The 15,493-nt window shown below is 37.6% G+C and overlaps 1 protein-coding gene across 7 annotated transcripts in view; it reads right to left on the bottom strand.

The window, feature by feature from the left end:
* Positions 1 to 15,493, bottom strand: part of elmo1 (engulfment and cell motility 1 (ced-12 homolog, C. elegans)) — a 114,595-nt gene that overhangs the window by 36,278 nt on the left and 62,824 nt on the right. For 5 of the 7 annotated variants that reach the window (XM_067426644.1, XM_067426648.1, XM_067426646.1 and 2 more), the window contains 9 exons: positions 15,353 to 15,452; positions 14,403 to 14,554; positions 14,013 to 14,091; positions 11,588 to 11,629; positions 10,675 to 10,725; positions 10,347 to 10,469; positions 9,925 to 10,053; positions 4,298 to 4,402; positions 846 to 954 (listed from right to left, as the gene is read on the bottom strand). In XM_067426644.1, coding sequence (XP_067282745.1) covers positions 846 to 954; positions 4,298 to 4,402; positions 9,925 to 10,053; positions 10,347 to 10,469; positions 10,675 to 10,725; positions 11,588 to 11,629; positions 14,013 to 14,091; positions 14,403 to 14,554; positions 15,353 to 15,452 — 890 coding nt within the window. The remainder of the gene's footprint in view (positions 1 to 845; positions 955 to 4,297; positions 4,403 to 9,924; positions 10,054 to 10,346; positions 10,470 to 10,674; positions 10,726 to 11,587; positions 11,630 to 14,012; positions 14,092 to 14,402; positions 14,555 to 15,352; positions 15,453 to 15,493) is intronic. The other 2 variants (XM_067426649.1, XM_067426650.1) reach the window with 1 other exon arrangement.

The following is a 15,493-nucleotide window of genomic DNA, read 5'->3' as shown; positions in this document are numbered from 1 at the left end:
ACTGTTAAACATGCATTTTCTTTCTCAACTGTTTACGTTCATTTAAGACATAAATTACTGTGTTTACATTGCTGATATTTTGACATAATACAACATTTTGCATCTTCTTTCGCATGAACAGACAAATACACACAAAATGAAGTATTCGTGCACTTTTTGTGCACTCTGGATGTGCCCGGCACAGAAACCGTGTACAAGTGCCCAATTGAGATGTTTCACATCTTTTTGTGCTTGAATGGTTTAACACCACATTAAAATGCACACAGAAATCAATAAGCAAAATGCTCTCTCTCTCTCTCTCTCTCTCTCTCTCTCTCTCTCTCTCTCTCTCTCTCTCTCTCTCTCTCTCTCTCTCTCTCTCTCTCTCTCTCTCTCTCTCTCTCTCTCTCTCTCTCTCTCTCTCTCTCTCTCTCTCTCTCTCTCTCTCTCTCTCTCTCTCTCTCTCTCTCTCTCTCTCTGCCACTTTCAATAACTCTTTCCTGTATGTTATAAAAACCTAACAGAGCGCGCTGCTTTGAGTTTGACTCAATCCTCATGCATTTGCTCAGGTCAGATATTGTCGGCTATTGCAGCCTCAACTTGAGACATAAAAGCAAGTCATAAAAGCTCAGACAATGCAGAGGTGGAAGAGGGCAAACATTAAGACTCTTTACTTCATTAATTTATGAACTCCGCTACAATTATAAAGTCTAATGGTGCCTTTTATCTTCACTGCTTGCAAATGCTCAGTCTCAACAAGTGCAGAATAAAGACAAAGACAAAACAACAGCAAAACTGATTCTTTCAATAAAGAAACTCAATGAAGACATCCGGCACATGACAACTGTAAATAAGAATACACTTACGAAGTTCTCCGACTTTGAGGATCTCACAGAGCATCTTCGTCAGTTCAATGCTACTGCGCCCGAATGGACACTCGTGTTTATCCTCACGACTGCTGTTCTCCAGTACAATCTGTAACATACACACAGAATTAAAGGGCAATAATGTCAGCATTTTGTCTATTAATCTGTTAAATCTAATGAACAGTATGAACTACTTTTAATTTTTGTGTGCAACCTGGGTGGGTACTACATTTGAATTTTCAGATTGTTAAAAATACGTACTTTATATAGTATAAATATGGCTAGTATTGATGACATTAGAGCCTACTACATCAGTCATGTCATTACGGTCATGTGACCTACAGCGGCAGTTGCATTGTTTCAATGCCATATACAAATCCTGTCCTGTGGCCTCATGGGATATTGAAGTGTCCATCAGCTGCACACTTCAGAAATGGCTAGAAGTAGTAAGTCATTCTGGGTGCTTTTCGCCAACTATTTTTTAAATACTATGAATTTGCACATAACACTCTTAAATCACATACTGTTTTATCTATAACACAATATAGTAGGGAAGTTTTTGATTTTGGACATAGCACATGTTCAAGTTTATATGGTAGGGGGCAGAGAGCACAGAATCTCTGGATCCAAAAAAACAAGAAAAGAAGAAGCAGAAACAATCGATACGAACTTGCGTATTTGTAAGCTAACGCAGTTATCAAAAATCCAACAACACATAAATAAAAATTCTGTCATCATTTACTCAAACACTAACTGTTCCAAACCTGTATGAATTTATTTCTTCAGCACAAAAGAAGTAAATGACAGAATTTTCATTTTTGGGTGAACTATCCCTTTAATTATCCCTGAATGAAATGTCGACCCATGAAGAGTCATATCAGTTGAAGCGACCCCAATAATGTGATATTCAGCCACAGGCATGCACATTTTGAAATTGGCATATTCAGATATTCATACAACAAAATATTCTGGGGGCCATGAAAGTTTTGTGAAAATTATATAAAATATCATTTAATATATAATCTATAAATGCTGGAGCTGGCTGGCAAATTTAAGAAACCCTGGCAGGAAAAGAGTTAATATAAGAAAAATTATCAAAACAAATATTTAATTTATAGGAAATTCACACTCATCCATTAATCCATAACTACAAACCAACATTTGACCAGAAAGATTCTAACCTACTGAATAATAGGATAATTTAGGCTTAATTTGCAACTCTGGATCCTGTGAGGAAGGGGGGTGAGGTGGGTCTTATAAAGTGTCTTTATACTGCTAAGTGTTTGTGCATTGGGGTGTATACTGAGTAGTGAGTGCATTTTAGTGTTTATCTGGGTATCGCTTGAATTTGTAAACAGCGAGGAGCTGCAGAATCACTGCACGCAGTTGCAGAGGGCAGTGAAGTGGAACTGTACAGTTAAAGTAATGTGAGGAGACAAGGAATGTCCTCATTCAACACCACTTCACTTTCCTAACAGAGTCTCTGAGTATGAATAGAGGGGTGGATGACACATTTTAGAGGAGAACAAGAGATAGGGCTCAACAGTGCAAGTTACGACTAAAAATCGTAAGCAACATTGTGCGCAAACTGTAACATGCATTTACATGTGCGAATTTAAAAAAACTTTTAAAATATATATTAATTTAATGATATTTAAGGTCATAAAAAAGTGTCCTAACTTGCATAACAAACCTCTTAAGTATAACTTAAATAGGTCTTAAATTTGGGGATGGAAAAACAGGAATCGTGATAGAGCCTAATGTGGTTATATGTCAAAAGCCAATGATTCCATTAAATAAATATAAAAACAGTTTGTAATCAACGAATAGGGCATTCTGCACATTCATGCCAATAGATTGGGTCCCACTTTATATTAGGTGACCTTAACTACTACGTACCTACATAAAAAAAATTAGTACAATGTACTTATTGTGTCCATATTGTATTGCAAAACACTTTTGCTGATATCGAGCTGGGATACGAGTAAAGTTAGGGACAGGTGTAAGGCAAGTGTAAACAGTGTAATTATAAATGTAACTACAGAACATTTATTAATTACAGATGTAATTACATGCAGGAATTTTTTTAAATGTAGGTAAAATGTAAAAACATGTACACAATAAGTGCATTGTATTAAAGTGTTAAATTAAATGTTAGTTAAGGCCACTTAATATAAAGTGGATCCATAGATTGCTTATGATGTACTGTTGATTAATATTGACAATGTAAACTTTATGAAGTTTATACTCTAATATGCTATAGATTGTTGCAAAAGTGCATATTTGATCTCCCTCGTCTTTCTGAATGAGCAGCCAGCAATAGTAAAAACATAGACATTTCAAAATAACAGTCCTGGTATATTTCAGGCTCGTTTATAATTAAAAGTTCTGAATTATTATTATATTTTTCCTAATAAATTTTGGTATGCTGATTACTAAATTATCTGTATTGTATATAAATCAAATAATTGTGCTTGTATGTCTCCTTCTATCCCTTTATTATGGAAAAATACATAATTTAATACATTTTCATTGCGGTTCATTTTAATGCGCTCTTACATTTTTCTGACGATCGCACAAAATTTTACCTTATAAAGTTTTAAATATGGATATTTTTCTTACACAAACACATTGGATTTGCTTCAGAAGGTCTTTATTTACCCCCCATAACCATGTGGAGCACATTATTTGACGGACAGGTCCATTTTTAAAAAAAGAAAACAACAATTACAGCCATTATAAAGCTTGGATTAGCCAGGACTTTCTAAATATTCGTCTAAAAGAAGAATGTCATATACACCTAGGATGACTTGAGGTTGATTAAATCATGGGCTAATTTTAATTTTTGGATAAACTATCCCTTTAATAGCTTATGTGCTCCTTGGCGAAAACAAATTAAGTGTAAAATTAAGCGTTTTTTTATAGCAATAACAGCAAAGAAACCAGATGCAGAATCAGATCTGTCGTTAAAAGTTCCCTCTGTTCCATTTCTCTTCCACAAGCAGTAAAGTAAATTAGATTAAAAAGGAGCATACATAAACTAAATGGCTGGTAGTATAATGGTTTTAAAGTCACAATGAAACGGATAATTAGCAACAGTTCTTTTCTTATCTTTTCTTTATGACGTTCATCCAGGTGAAACAGATTTTGTTTAAACCATTTTAATTAATATTATGAGGTCAAAAAAATTATACACATGGCTAAATTGTTCATAAAACGATCTATAATATGCATCTACAAAATAGATGGTGAATTTCCATTTCATGCCAACTGTAATATGACCTTAATATAAATGCATGACTCAGGTCTGCAGTGGTTAGGTAACACTTGGCTTTAGATGTGATAATTGAGCACTAGTCAGTTTATAAATAAAACATTAGAAAATTTATTTGAAATCATAAATAAATATGCATTTTCTTGTTTTCTTCACATATTTAAAGTGAGCGTCTTACCCTGATATAAGCATCCTGATGGTGCCTGGCGAAATAGAGCATGTTATCCAGAGCTAGCATCCCAGGAGGAATCTGAGTGAAGTCCACCGCAGGATTCACATGATTCTACACAAACACACACAAACACAAGCATGATCGAGAGGAAACGCACACTCTAGCCGTGACTTCATGACTCGCATCGTGATCACGCCGAGAGGCTCGTATTGCAGTGTGAGTAGTTGAGTCGAGATAAGACAAGTGTTAAATTGGTTCCACTGTTCGAACTGCTGAAAGAGTCTGTGATTCAGAAACAGGCCTGTATATTCCCGGTAGATGACAAAGACCCAGCAAGCTCTGCAAATGCTAAAACTGTGATATCGGCTCCCTCTGCTCGACCGTCTACTTTAAACTAATCTGCGCTTTTCAGAAAATATGAGATGGTTGGCTTTGAGGATGAGGGCTCTGTGGCTGCCTGACTGGATTTAGGGTGCCAATTATGCTGTGTTTGAAAATTCTTGCTTTTGGATGGACCCTGGTGAGTCTGAGGCGCTGAATAGAAGAACCAGAGAATAAAAACATGGTTGATTACTCAGAGAAACAAAGAAACAGAGACAGAGGGTGTGTTTTGAAGGGCAAACTACTAACTTGAAGTATGGGTACCGTGCAAAAACGCCATGCATGGAATAAATAAGCAGTATGTAACCAGAACTAAATCTTTTGTACCATTTTAAATGTATTTACTGTTACTTTTGATCAATTTGATCCTTTCTATACACAATAGTTTATATACACACATTTATACACCGATCTTGCATAACATTATAACAATTTTATGTTGGTCGCCCCTTTTTGCTGCCAAAACAGCCCTGACCTTTTGAGGCATGGACTCCACTAGACCCATGAAGGTGTGCTGGGGTATTTGACACCAATATGTTAGCAGCAGATCCTTTAAGTCCTGTAAGTTGTGAGGTGGGGCCTCCATGGATCGGACTGTTCAGCACATCCCACAGATGCTTGACTGGATTGAGATCTGGGGAATTTGGAGGCCAAGTCAATGCCTCAAACTTGTTGTTGTACTTCTCAAACCATTCCTAACCATTTTAGCTTAGTAGGGTTAGGAAACCATACCGTTTCCATGAAAGGGTGAACATGGTCTGCAACAATGATTAGGTAAGTGGTACATGTCAATGTAACATCCACATGGATGGCAGGACCAAAGGTTACCCAGCAGAACATTGCCTAAAGCATCACACTGCCTCCGCCGGTTTGCCTTGTTTCCATATTGCATCCTGGTGCCATGTGTTCCCCAGGTAAGCACACGGACCCGGCCATCCACGTGATGTAAAATAAATTGGGATCCATCAGACCAGGCCACCTTCTTCCATTGCTCCATTGTCCAGTTCTGATGCTAACCTGGCCACTGTTGGTGCTTTCGGTGGTGGACAGGGGTCAGAATGGACACCCTGACTGGTCTGCTGCTATGCAGGCCTGACCGCAACAAACTGTGAGGCACTGTGTATTCTGACACCTTTTTTATTAGAACCAGCATTAACGTAATACCACTTCTTAACCTCTTTTAATAGATACGTGACCACTGCAGATGGGAAACACCCCACAAGAGCTGCAGTTTTGGAGATACTCTGACCCTGTCGTCTTGCCATCACAGTTTGGTGCTTATCAAACTTGCTCAAATCCTTACACTTGCCCATTTGATGTGCTTCTAACACATCAACTTTAAGGACAAAATGTTTATTTGCTGCATAATATATCCTACCCACTAACATGTGACATGACAAAGAGATTATCTGTGTGATTCTCTTCACTTGGTCATAATGTTATGCCTGATACACTGTACAGTGTACACTGTCCAGCCTAAAGAAAAAAGTTGCTGTTTGTATTTAAATATGCTTAAGAGTCTATAATTAGATATTTTTTGCGTTGAAAACCCTTTGTGATGTTATTTCCATCAAGAGGTGCATACATTTTTAATTCTTCATGCTCCCTCCCAACCATTCTTTTATAATTTGAGCCTGATGAAACTTGACATTGTCCTCCTGGAATATGGCCATGATGTGTCTTCCTACATGTTTGTTTAAGAAATGAAATGCTACACACTCGGGCAAGAAGAACTTCTGCCAAACATATAATATACAAGAAACGCTAGAATAATAAATCACAGCAATAATAATCCAATCGTAGACTTAAGCATTTGCCTATTTAAATCTAAACATTGACTGGAGCATGCAAAACGCTAATATTCCATTCAGAACACAGTCAACCAGAGACAAGGTCCACTGGCAACGCACCGTACTTAAAAACACGTCTGTGGTGAGGGCACTGGAGACCAATTTCCCATCCATCAATGTGACAATGCCCTGAGAGAGTTGGAACACAGCCCTCATTAGCAACACTGTTGTCTTAACACATTCTGCACAGCTCCCTAACAGCAAACTCCATGCTTCTTCTAAAACACTGTAAACAATATATCTACACCCTCAGAGCTAGTTGTCATTTGATATTGGTTGCAAGTGTGTGTGTGTGTGTGTGTGTGTGTGTGTGTGTGTGTGCGTGCGTGCGTGCGTGCGTGCGTGCGTGCGTGCTTGCGTGCGTGCGTGTGTGTTCTGAGGGGGTGCTAACACTATAGTAGGAGTTTAGGTCTTATCTTCAGACAGCACACAGCACTGTGAAAGGGGTCTTAGTGAACCTCAGAAGCTCACAGGGGCTTAGGAGCACATGACAACTTCAGTCTTGCCCCCTTCAGGCTACTGACCACAATATGCTTCTGTACATGGGCCATTCCTGTTTCTACTCCTCTTCATACCTACCTTGGCCTCTCTTTCTCCCTTTCCTGCTGCTTTCCTGTTCTCAAGCTAATACCATGTAAAAAGTATAGTAGGTTCACATTCATTCATTCATTTATAATATAATGTGTATTTTTATAAATATACATTTATATTAAAAAAAAGTATATTTTTTAACCCTTTTGATTATATTTGACCAGTGTTGCCACAGTTACTTTGAAAAAGTAATTTGATAACTGATTACTCCTTTAAAAAGTAACTAAGTTACTTTACAGATTACTTGATTTTAAAAGTAACTAAGTAAGATTACAAGTTACTTTATTAGTTGCATTCAGCAGTTGCTGACAACACCCCTGCCGCCTCAACATAGAAATGACAAACGTTTTTGCCAACACTTACTTTATTGGAAGCACATTTTTAACAGTAACGTCAACAATGTATCTCCTGACATTTTAATTTGAAATTTAAAAATATTTCCTGAAAAAATACTTTTCCCAAGATGCAAGAAGAAAGCAAAAATGTATTGAAAATTTTTTTTACTAATGAAAATGACTAAAATAGTAACTCACGGTGACTTGGATAAGTTACTTTAATCTTATTTCTGGTTTGGAAATAGTAACGCGTTAGATTACTTGTTACCGGAAAAAAGTAGTCAGATTAGAGTAACGCATTAATAGTAACTAAGTTACTTGCATCACTGTATTTGACTTACATTGGGTTGCTAAAGACAAAAACATAAAATACTTCTTTTTTTTTAATTGAATCATTTTTATATTACAAATTATATTTTCGGCATTAAAATTTGAGTTAAAAACTAGCAAAAAAAATGAAATAAATATTAATGATGATAATAGTCTGAATATTTTCCAACAAAATAATAATAAATACTGGTGTATTTAATTCGCATTGCCTTGATGTTGCTGCTTGAAACCTGGCTGACAAACTTACATGGAAAAAAAATATTGTCAAAATAAGACAGATTGACTGGCGGCACATGTCTGCCATCTGGGCATGTCTGATGAGGGGATCTGTTTGATGTGCAAAGAAGAGAGCGCTGGATATTTTGTGACAGTGAAATTTGTCAAACAACTTTGATAAAAGCTTAATGCTCTGAGCTTAGCCGAGCCTCAATGGATTCAGACAATGCTTTGAACTATGCAATTATAGTGATATTTTTTGAGGACAAACAGCTTTAGCGAAACATCTCCGGGTCATTGTTCATGAATTTCATAAAAAATATACAGTATATAATGATACTTTATTAAATATTTGGAGATTGCACCTAAATGAGACTTTCTCAATTGCACCCACATACTGAAATGTATCTTCACCACTGATTCTGAGTTTATTAAATGAACAGTTTGATTTTTTTTCCAGTATTCTCAATTTTTCCATCCATTTATTTGTATATGCATTTTGGGATATCCCTTTATTTTTTTAAATGCTGAATGGAAATGCGAAAATGCACAAATTATAAAAACGCATGTAAAAACGTATGCGCCCAAGTGAGTCAGATAAACTTTTTATCCAATAAGAAAACTGTAGCGCTATAAAATGCGCTAAACTATGGTGGAAACACATTTACCAAATAAATTCCTTGATGCACGTCAAAAAAGACAGGTCACTTTGCGTTGGGATGGCATATCTGGACCAACCAGCAGACTGATCTTGTTGGAGAGAATCTGAAATGCTGTTATGGTTGTTCTGAAATGCCTGAGCAAAATCTTTCGTCAAAATGGTTAAGTATAATAACCTCCCAGAACTGTCTTACACGACTACATTCCCAAACAGCAGGCATTCGCCTCGGAAAGCAAGATAATGTGTTTATCGCGTTTCATCTGTGCGCTCTGAGGTGCAAGTAATTTATTATATACAAAATTATTATATACAGTGGCTTCTCCTACTGCAGTCACTTACATTTTTCTTAGTGATATTTTGCGCAAGTTTATCAGGAAATTACAATTTTGTTTTCACTGGATGTGCTTAAAGGGGTGGTTGCATGTGATTTCACTTTTTTTAACTTTAGTTAGTGTGTAATGTTGCTGTTTGAGCATAAATAGTATCTGCAAAGTTACAGTGCTGAAAGTTCAATGCAAAGGCAGATATTGTCTTTTAAAGTTACAGCAGTTTATTGCCTACAAAAACGGCCGGTTTGGACTACAACGAGCTTCTTCCAGGGTTGGTGTCATCATAAACCCTTGCTAGTCACCGCAGAGGTGACTTCTGCCCGTAATGGTAAGGGGCGTGGCGTTTCTGGACAACCTGAGCTTGGCACTTCAGCCAATAAAAATACATGAAACAACATTTGGCCATCTAACCAATCTAAGACATCTAACCAATTCAAAGGATAATGGAGACAGCGGTGTGGAATAAAGATCAAATATAAGAAAAATACAGCGTTTTAAAAAAAGAAGTATTAAGACATGTTATACTGCGCCCCATAAACACATGCAACCAAGCCTAGAAACACGGAACAACCCCTTTAATTCGCAGTAATGCATAGTTTAGGGTCCAGTTCTCACTATTAACTAATTGCTTATTAGCATGCAAATTACTAGGATATTGGCTGTTTATTAGTACTTATAAAGCACATATTAATGCCTTATTCTATATGACCATATTCTATATCTCTTAATCTACCCAATACATAAACTTAACAACAACGTTACTAACTATTAATTAGAAGTAATTCAATGAGGCAAATGTAAAATGTACTTCTTTAGTTAATAGTGAGAATTGGAAGTCTTAAGTGTGACCTTATTCACAAAGGTTTTATGCGATATTCCAATTTTTCAAAATTTGCATCTTCTGACAGAAACATAGCTAATGTAATGTATGAAAACTTACGATGAAGCCCAGTTTTTTGTAGTCTCGTGTGTACATGGACTTGCGCTTCTCAATGCTGCCACTGTTGTTGGACTCGCACTCGACGTCAAAAGCAATCCTGCGCAGCTCGAAGATGATGTCCCTCTGAGCCTTCACAAACACAGGTATGAAAGCATATTATTGCACAGCTCTCTGCAATACTTGATTCTGATTGTTCAATTCCAACATTCTGTTGTCAAACAGGTACATTATATAATGACTACTAAATGCTACAACAGGCCAACTGATTCTCATATCACTCCAGTCTTTCTTTCTCAACAAAATAAAGATTGAAACTCAGATCAATATGTAACATCCATTTATTTATTTGGTAAGCAGCTGTAAAATAAGCAGGACTGAAAACTGTCTACAACTGTAATAACCGTTCAGTGATAGAGTTTCACCTGGTCTTGAGGGTCCATCTTCGTCATCATGCGGTCCTCGAAAAGGTTAAAGGTCAAGACTTGTAGCACATACAGCTGGTGTGCCATCTCATCATTTATGGGTTTGTTACTCCTGATCACATTCTGACAAATGAGAAAGAGAATGTTAGACAGAGACGGAGAACGTTTGACTTCTGTGGAGAGGGTATGATGACTGCTGCCCTGATATTTACAGTAAGCTTTTTGCAGTAATTACATAAACCAGAACCAGAGAGAGAGATTTATGTTCAGATTGGCAAATGGACATATTACTCAAACTATTTGTGTAGTATGTATACTGTGCACTTACACTGAGGATGATTGAGCGCAGCTGCTTCTGTGCTAGAATGTGAGCCATCTCCTACAATCAAACAAAACATTGAGTCATCCTAAATTTTACAGTCATACACATTCACGCAGACACACACACACATCTTCAATAACCTCCTTAAAAGGTATAGCTCTACAAAACATACCAAACAGCTCAGTTAAATACACTATATTGGCAAAAGTATTGGGAACACCCCTACAAATAATATAATTCAGGTGTTCCAATCACTTCCATGGCCAAAGGTATATAAAATCAAGCACCTAGGCATGCAGAAGCTTCTACAAACATTTGTGAAAGAATGGGTCGCTCTGAGGAGCTCAGTGAATTCAAGTGTGGCACAGTGATAGGTTGCCATCTGTGCATTAAGTCCATTCGTGAAATTTCCTCATTACTAAATATTCTTCGGTCAACTCTTAGTGGTATTATAACAAATGTGGAAGCAATTGGAAACAACCGATGTGAGGCCGCTCTGTGATTTTACATGGGCTTCCACTTTGTAGCTGAGTAAAGTGCATGCTGAGGCACACTGTACAGAAGTTGCAAACTTTCTGCAGAGTCAATAATTTCAGACCTCCAAACTTTATATGGCCTACAGATTTGTTGTGTAAAGTATGCAGTTGTGTAAAGTACGCTGCCACTGGACTCTAGAGCAGTGGAGACATGTTCGCTGGAGTGAAAAATCACGCCTCTCTGTCTGGCAATCGAATGGACGAATCTGGATTTGGCAGTTGCCAGGAGAACGGCACTTGCCTCACTACATTGTGCCAAGTGTAATGTTTGGTAGAAGGGGGTTATGGCGTGGGGTTGTTTTTCAGGGGTTGGAAACTTTCGGCAATATAGTGTATCAGTTAAATTACCTACAGAGGGTTCACCTTAACTAGAGAGCACTTACTGTAAGAGGACAATCAAGGATGTTCACATTGTCCTCATCAAACTACCATTACGAGAACAGCAAGGGGGAAATAATGAGAGAATGAGACAGAAAAAGAGAAAAGAAGCAAGAGAGAGAGAAAGAGGCATTTTGTTAGTAGCACAGAAATGAAAGGTCAGCAAGACAGACCTAGAGAAACTGTAAATTTGACATTTAGGATATGAGGCAATGAACCCGCTGTGACTCCGAAGTCATTCTTACTTAAAGCTGCTGTAAGCAATTTTTTTTAATGCTACATGTAAACTGTCCAACTGCCTGACAAATATCACAAAAATAGGTGTCCTGAGAACCCATATAGCCCTGGGCTCTGTAAACAGACCGCATGTATTAGCCAATCAGAACACTGTCTGACTCTGTCTGTCAATCATTTTGCATGTGCAGGTTCTTTTGACGACAAGTTTTCTGACATATATTTGGAGTGCGGGTGTATGGTCATATGAATGAGGGGAGATCTAATTCAGTGGCTAAGTCTAAGGGACGTTAACAAAGGTGGTTTGCGTTGCTTGCAACAGCTTTAACTGTGTTTTTTCACAAAATATTTTTTGTTCATTTTAGTTTATCATTTAAAAACTGGTACTGTAAGTACTGATTACAAAAAAAGAAAAGTGAACTATTAAGGTACGGTCACATTAGTGAAATTTCATGGCCAAAAAAGGTCCATTGTCTATTGTCGCACAGATCCCAAGAAGCCACTTTCAAACTAATCAGCTTTCAGAGAGTTAAAGGTCCCGTTGTTTGCCTGTTTTCGAAGCTTTGATTATGTTTACAGTGTGCAATATAACAATAAGTATATAAGTTCATGTGTCGCGTGTAAAAAAAACAGTATTTTTCACACAATTTACTTATCTGTACACCACTGTTTTCTCTGTCCTAAAAACGGCCTGATGATTTCCTTGTTCTATTCAGTCCCTCCTTTAGAAATATGTAACGAGTTCTGATTGGGCCAGCGCTTCCCGTGTTGTGATTGGACAGCAGCTTAGTGCACTTTGCCCGGAAAGGTCCCGCCTCTTACCATAACGCGGAGATGCAAGCGCTGAATGCGCGCTCTTCTCCACGTGGGAGAGCAACAAGACCACGCCCCCTATTTTGCGTGTTCTTGTGGGCGGAGGGTTAGTCAACAAACAGTTCTAGTGACGTCATTCCTGCAAGGAAGTGCAGGGGTGTAGTCCAAACTGGCCGTTCGCTGTAGGCCTTTAAAGGGAACTTCTGTTAAATAAAATATCTCGCTTGGCATTGAACTTTGAGCTTTATAATTTTACAGGTATTATTTATGCTCTAACAGCAACATTACACACTAACTAAAGTTTGAAAGATGGAATCGCGAAGAACGGGACCTTTAACACAGTAAATTAAAGTGACACACTGTGTGGCGAAATCTTTCACGTTCACACAAAATTCACGATCATGTGAATTCCTATTGAAATAACTGGATTTAAACGTGAAAATTCACAGAACAGTAAATGTGACTGCACCTTTAAGGATTGTTGTCACACTCACTCCACGCAGTTGGCTATTAAGAATAACAGGCTGTTAATAGAGTTGGATGAAGGCATATGATCTGAGGTGAAAAACTAAACACATTGGGCACTTACAAACACGCACATGCACATTCAGGTACAAAATAACAAAATTATGCCAAATGAAAAGGTAATAAACTGGCATGACTTTTCACAAACAGCACTTCTTACACTGTGTCCTAACCAAGTTTCCAAATGTTTATGTTTGCACTGAAAACAAAATGCAGCATGAAGTGACAGAATTTTAGCCGATAACAAGCAGTGATGTGGAGTAAGAATTTGAACCGACAGTGTGCAGGGGCTAACCAAGATAAATCCAAACAACTGACAAAGTGTATTTAGTTCAATCATGAATGATAGGTTCTTTACTTGCAATCTACAAGCAATCAAATCATTACCAAATGACCCAAGCTGGTGAGAGTCTGCCAATACTGAAGCCAATGAGATTGCTTGCTCAACATTTAAATAGTCAGGTTAAGTGTTTGCTCCCCCGGCTTCACCTGCCTAGATCTGCTATAGGATTTATGTATGTCTACTTATGCAGCAGCAGCATTTCTTACATGCTCACAGCAGAGTGTCTGTGTATCTAGTAGCAGTAAAAAGTCCATATTAGCTCTGCAGCAGCAATAATCATTCTCATCAACATAAACCGTAGCGTAGCAGATCTAGTCCACCAAAACCAAATACATTAATATTGCCATATTCAATAACAATAACTATTTTTACAGTTGTGGCTTGTTAGAACAAAACTTTTAAAAAACACGGTAAGACATTCGTGTGACATTTGTGTGTTGTTGTCTTGCCTGATGAAGACAACAAACAAATGCCTTTAAAAAAAAAAGCATAAAGTGGGTTTGTGTGTGCTGTACCTGTCTCTTCTCCTCAGGGGCTTTGAGGAACAATGCATTAATCACTGCGATAGTGTAAGTCTGAATGTCCTGATCCGTCCTGTTGCCAGAGAGAGAAAAAGCAAAACAATAAGAGAGCAACAATTAAAGGTATAGTTCAACAAAACATCCGCATTTACAACAAAAGCATACAGTAACAAAAGGTTGTAAAGCCCCAAAAGTGTGCATATTCAAACTTGGCTGCTTGGACTAGTAACAGTGCATTTGTGGAGTCACTACATGCTCTGATTATATGTAGAAGAATAAATTACAAATGGGTATTAAAAAATGGATAAACTTTTCCTTACATCAACTGAGTACAATATGATAACTACAATGATAAGAAGATAATCAATTATCCCTGCTCCATACCCTTGAAGATGAGGGATAAGCTGGCCAATGGTGATTTCTTGAGCCACCTTCTGGTAGAGATCTTGACTGTTGAGCACCATTGATTCCAGGATGGCTAGAGACCTCTGGAGTACAGCAGTGTCCATGGCAGATTTACACACATAACTGGCGATCTGAGGATGAAGTGACAAGTTAAAAAGGATAGAATGCATAAAAATGTAGATATAACATTTTTAAAAGCTAGAGTTCCATCAAAATAGAGCATGAACACAGTACGGTTTAGAGTCATATTGCATTTTTTAAATCAACACTATATTCAGCCGAACCCCTAACTCAAGTGACAACTTAGTCATTTGATTTATTTTATAATGTAAATTTATGTTTATGTATTATGTTAATTACATTCTGGTTCCATCATTCTGAAGTCACTGGGTTTTTAAATTAGCGTTTGGTAAAATGCCTGAAATAGGATCACAAGCTCAAGATGTTTTTACATTAAAATACATCAGTTATACCCCCTTGGGTGTGTTTTTTCCCCCCAAAGATTTAACTTGTCTTGAAAAAGGTGGGGATGGAAAATGAAAATACATGGGTTGTCGGGCACATTAAATATCATCACGTCAAACATGCAAACTTATCTACTTCCTAGTCTGCTTTCACAGCTTCATTGTGTTTAGTCATTTTTGTAAACTATTCAAACTCAAACTTTCAGGGAAACTATTTTTAAAATAAATACTGAAAGAGTTTTCTGAAGCTTAAAGGAGTTGATATTGTGCAACCATGATGTAGTTTGTTTATTACTTCTACCAATTTTATTTAGGCTTCAAAATCCTTAAAAGTTGCACATAGCTCATTTTCTGCAATAATCCAAAAGCCATTGGAAAAAAAATAATCTACACCCCACACTGCACCCCACTCCCTATTCCAGGAAAGTGCCAGACACTTCTGAAAAAATACCCATGTGGACACACCTTCTTGATGAAGGCCACAGAGAAGGTGTCCCAGGAGACAATGCCATGGTCCATGAGCTCCACGAAGGCCGTCAGTGTGAAGGAGAGCAGGTCACCAAAGCTATAAAAGACAAGACAACAGCCACTAGCCACGTCTCTACC

This window comes from Pseudorasbora parva, chromosome 19 (assembly GCF_024679245.1).
Source record: "Pseudorasbora parva isolate DD20220531a chromosome 19, ASM2467924v1, whole genome shotgun sequence".
Taxonomy (NCBI): Eukaryota; Metazoa; Chordata; class Actinopteri; order Cypriniformes; family Gobionidae; genus Pseudorasbora; species Pseudorasbora parva.
This window is presented reverse-complemented; position numbering and strand designations above follow the sequence as displayed.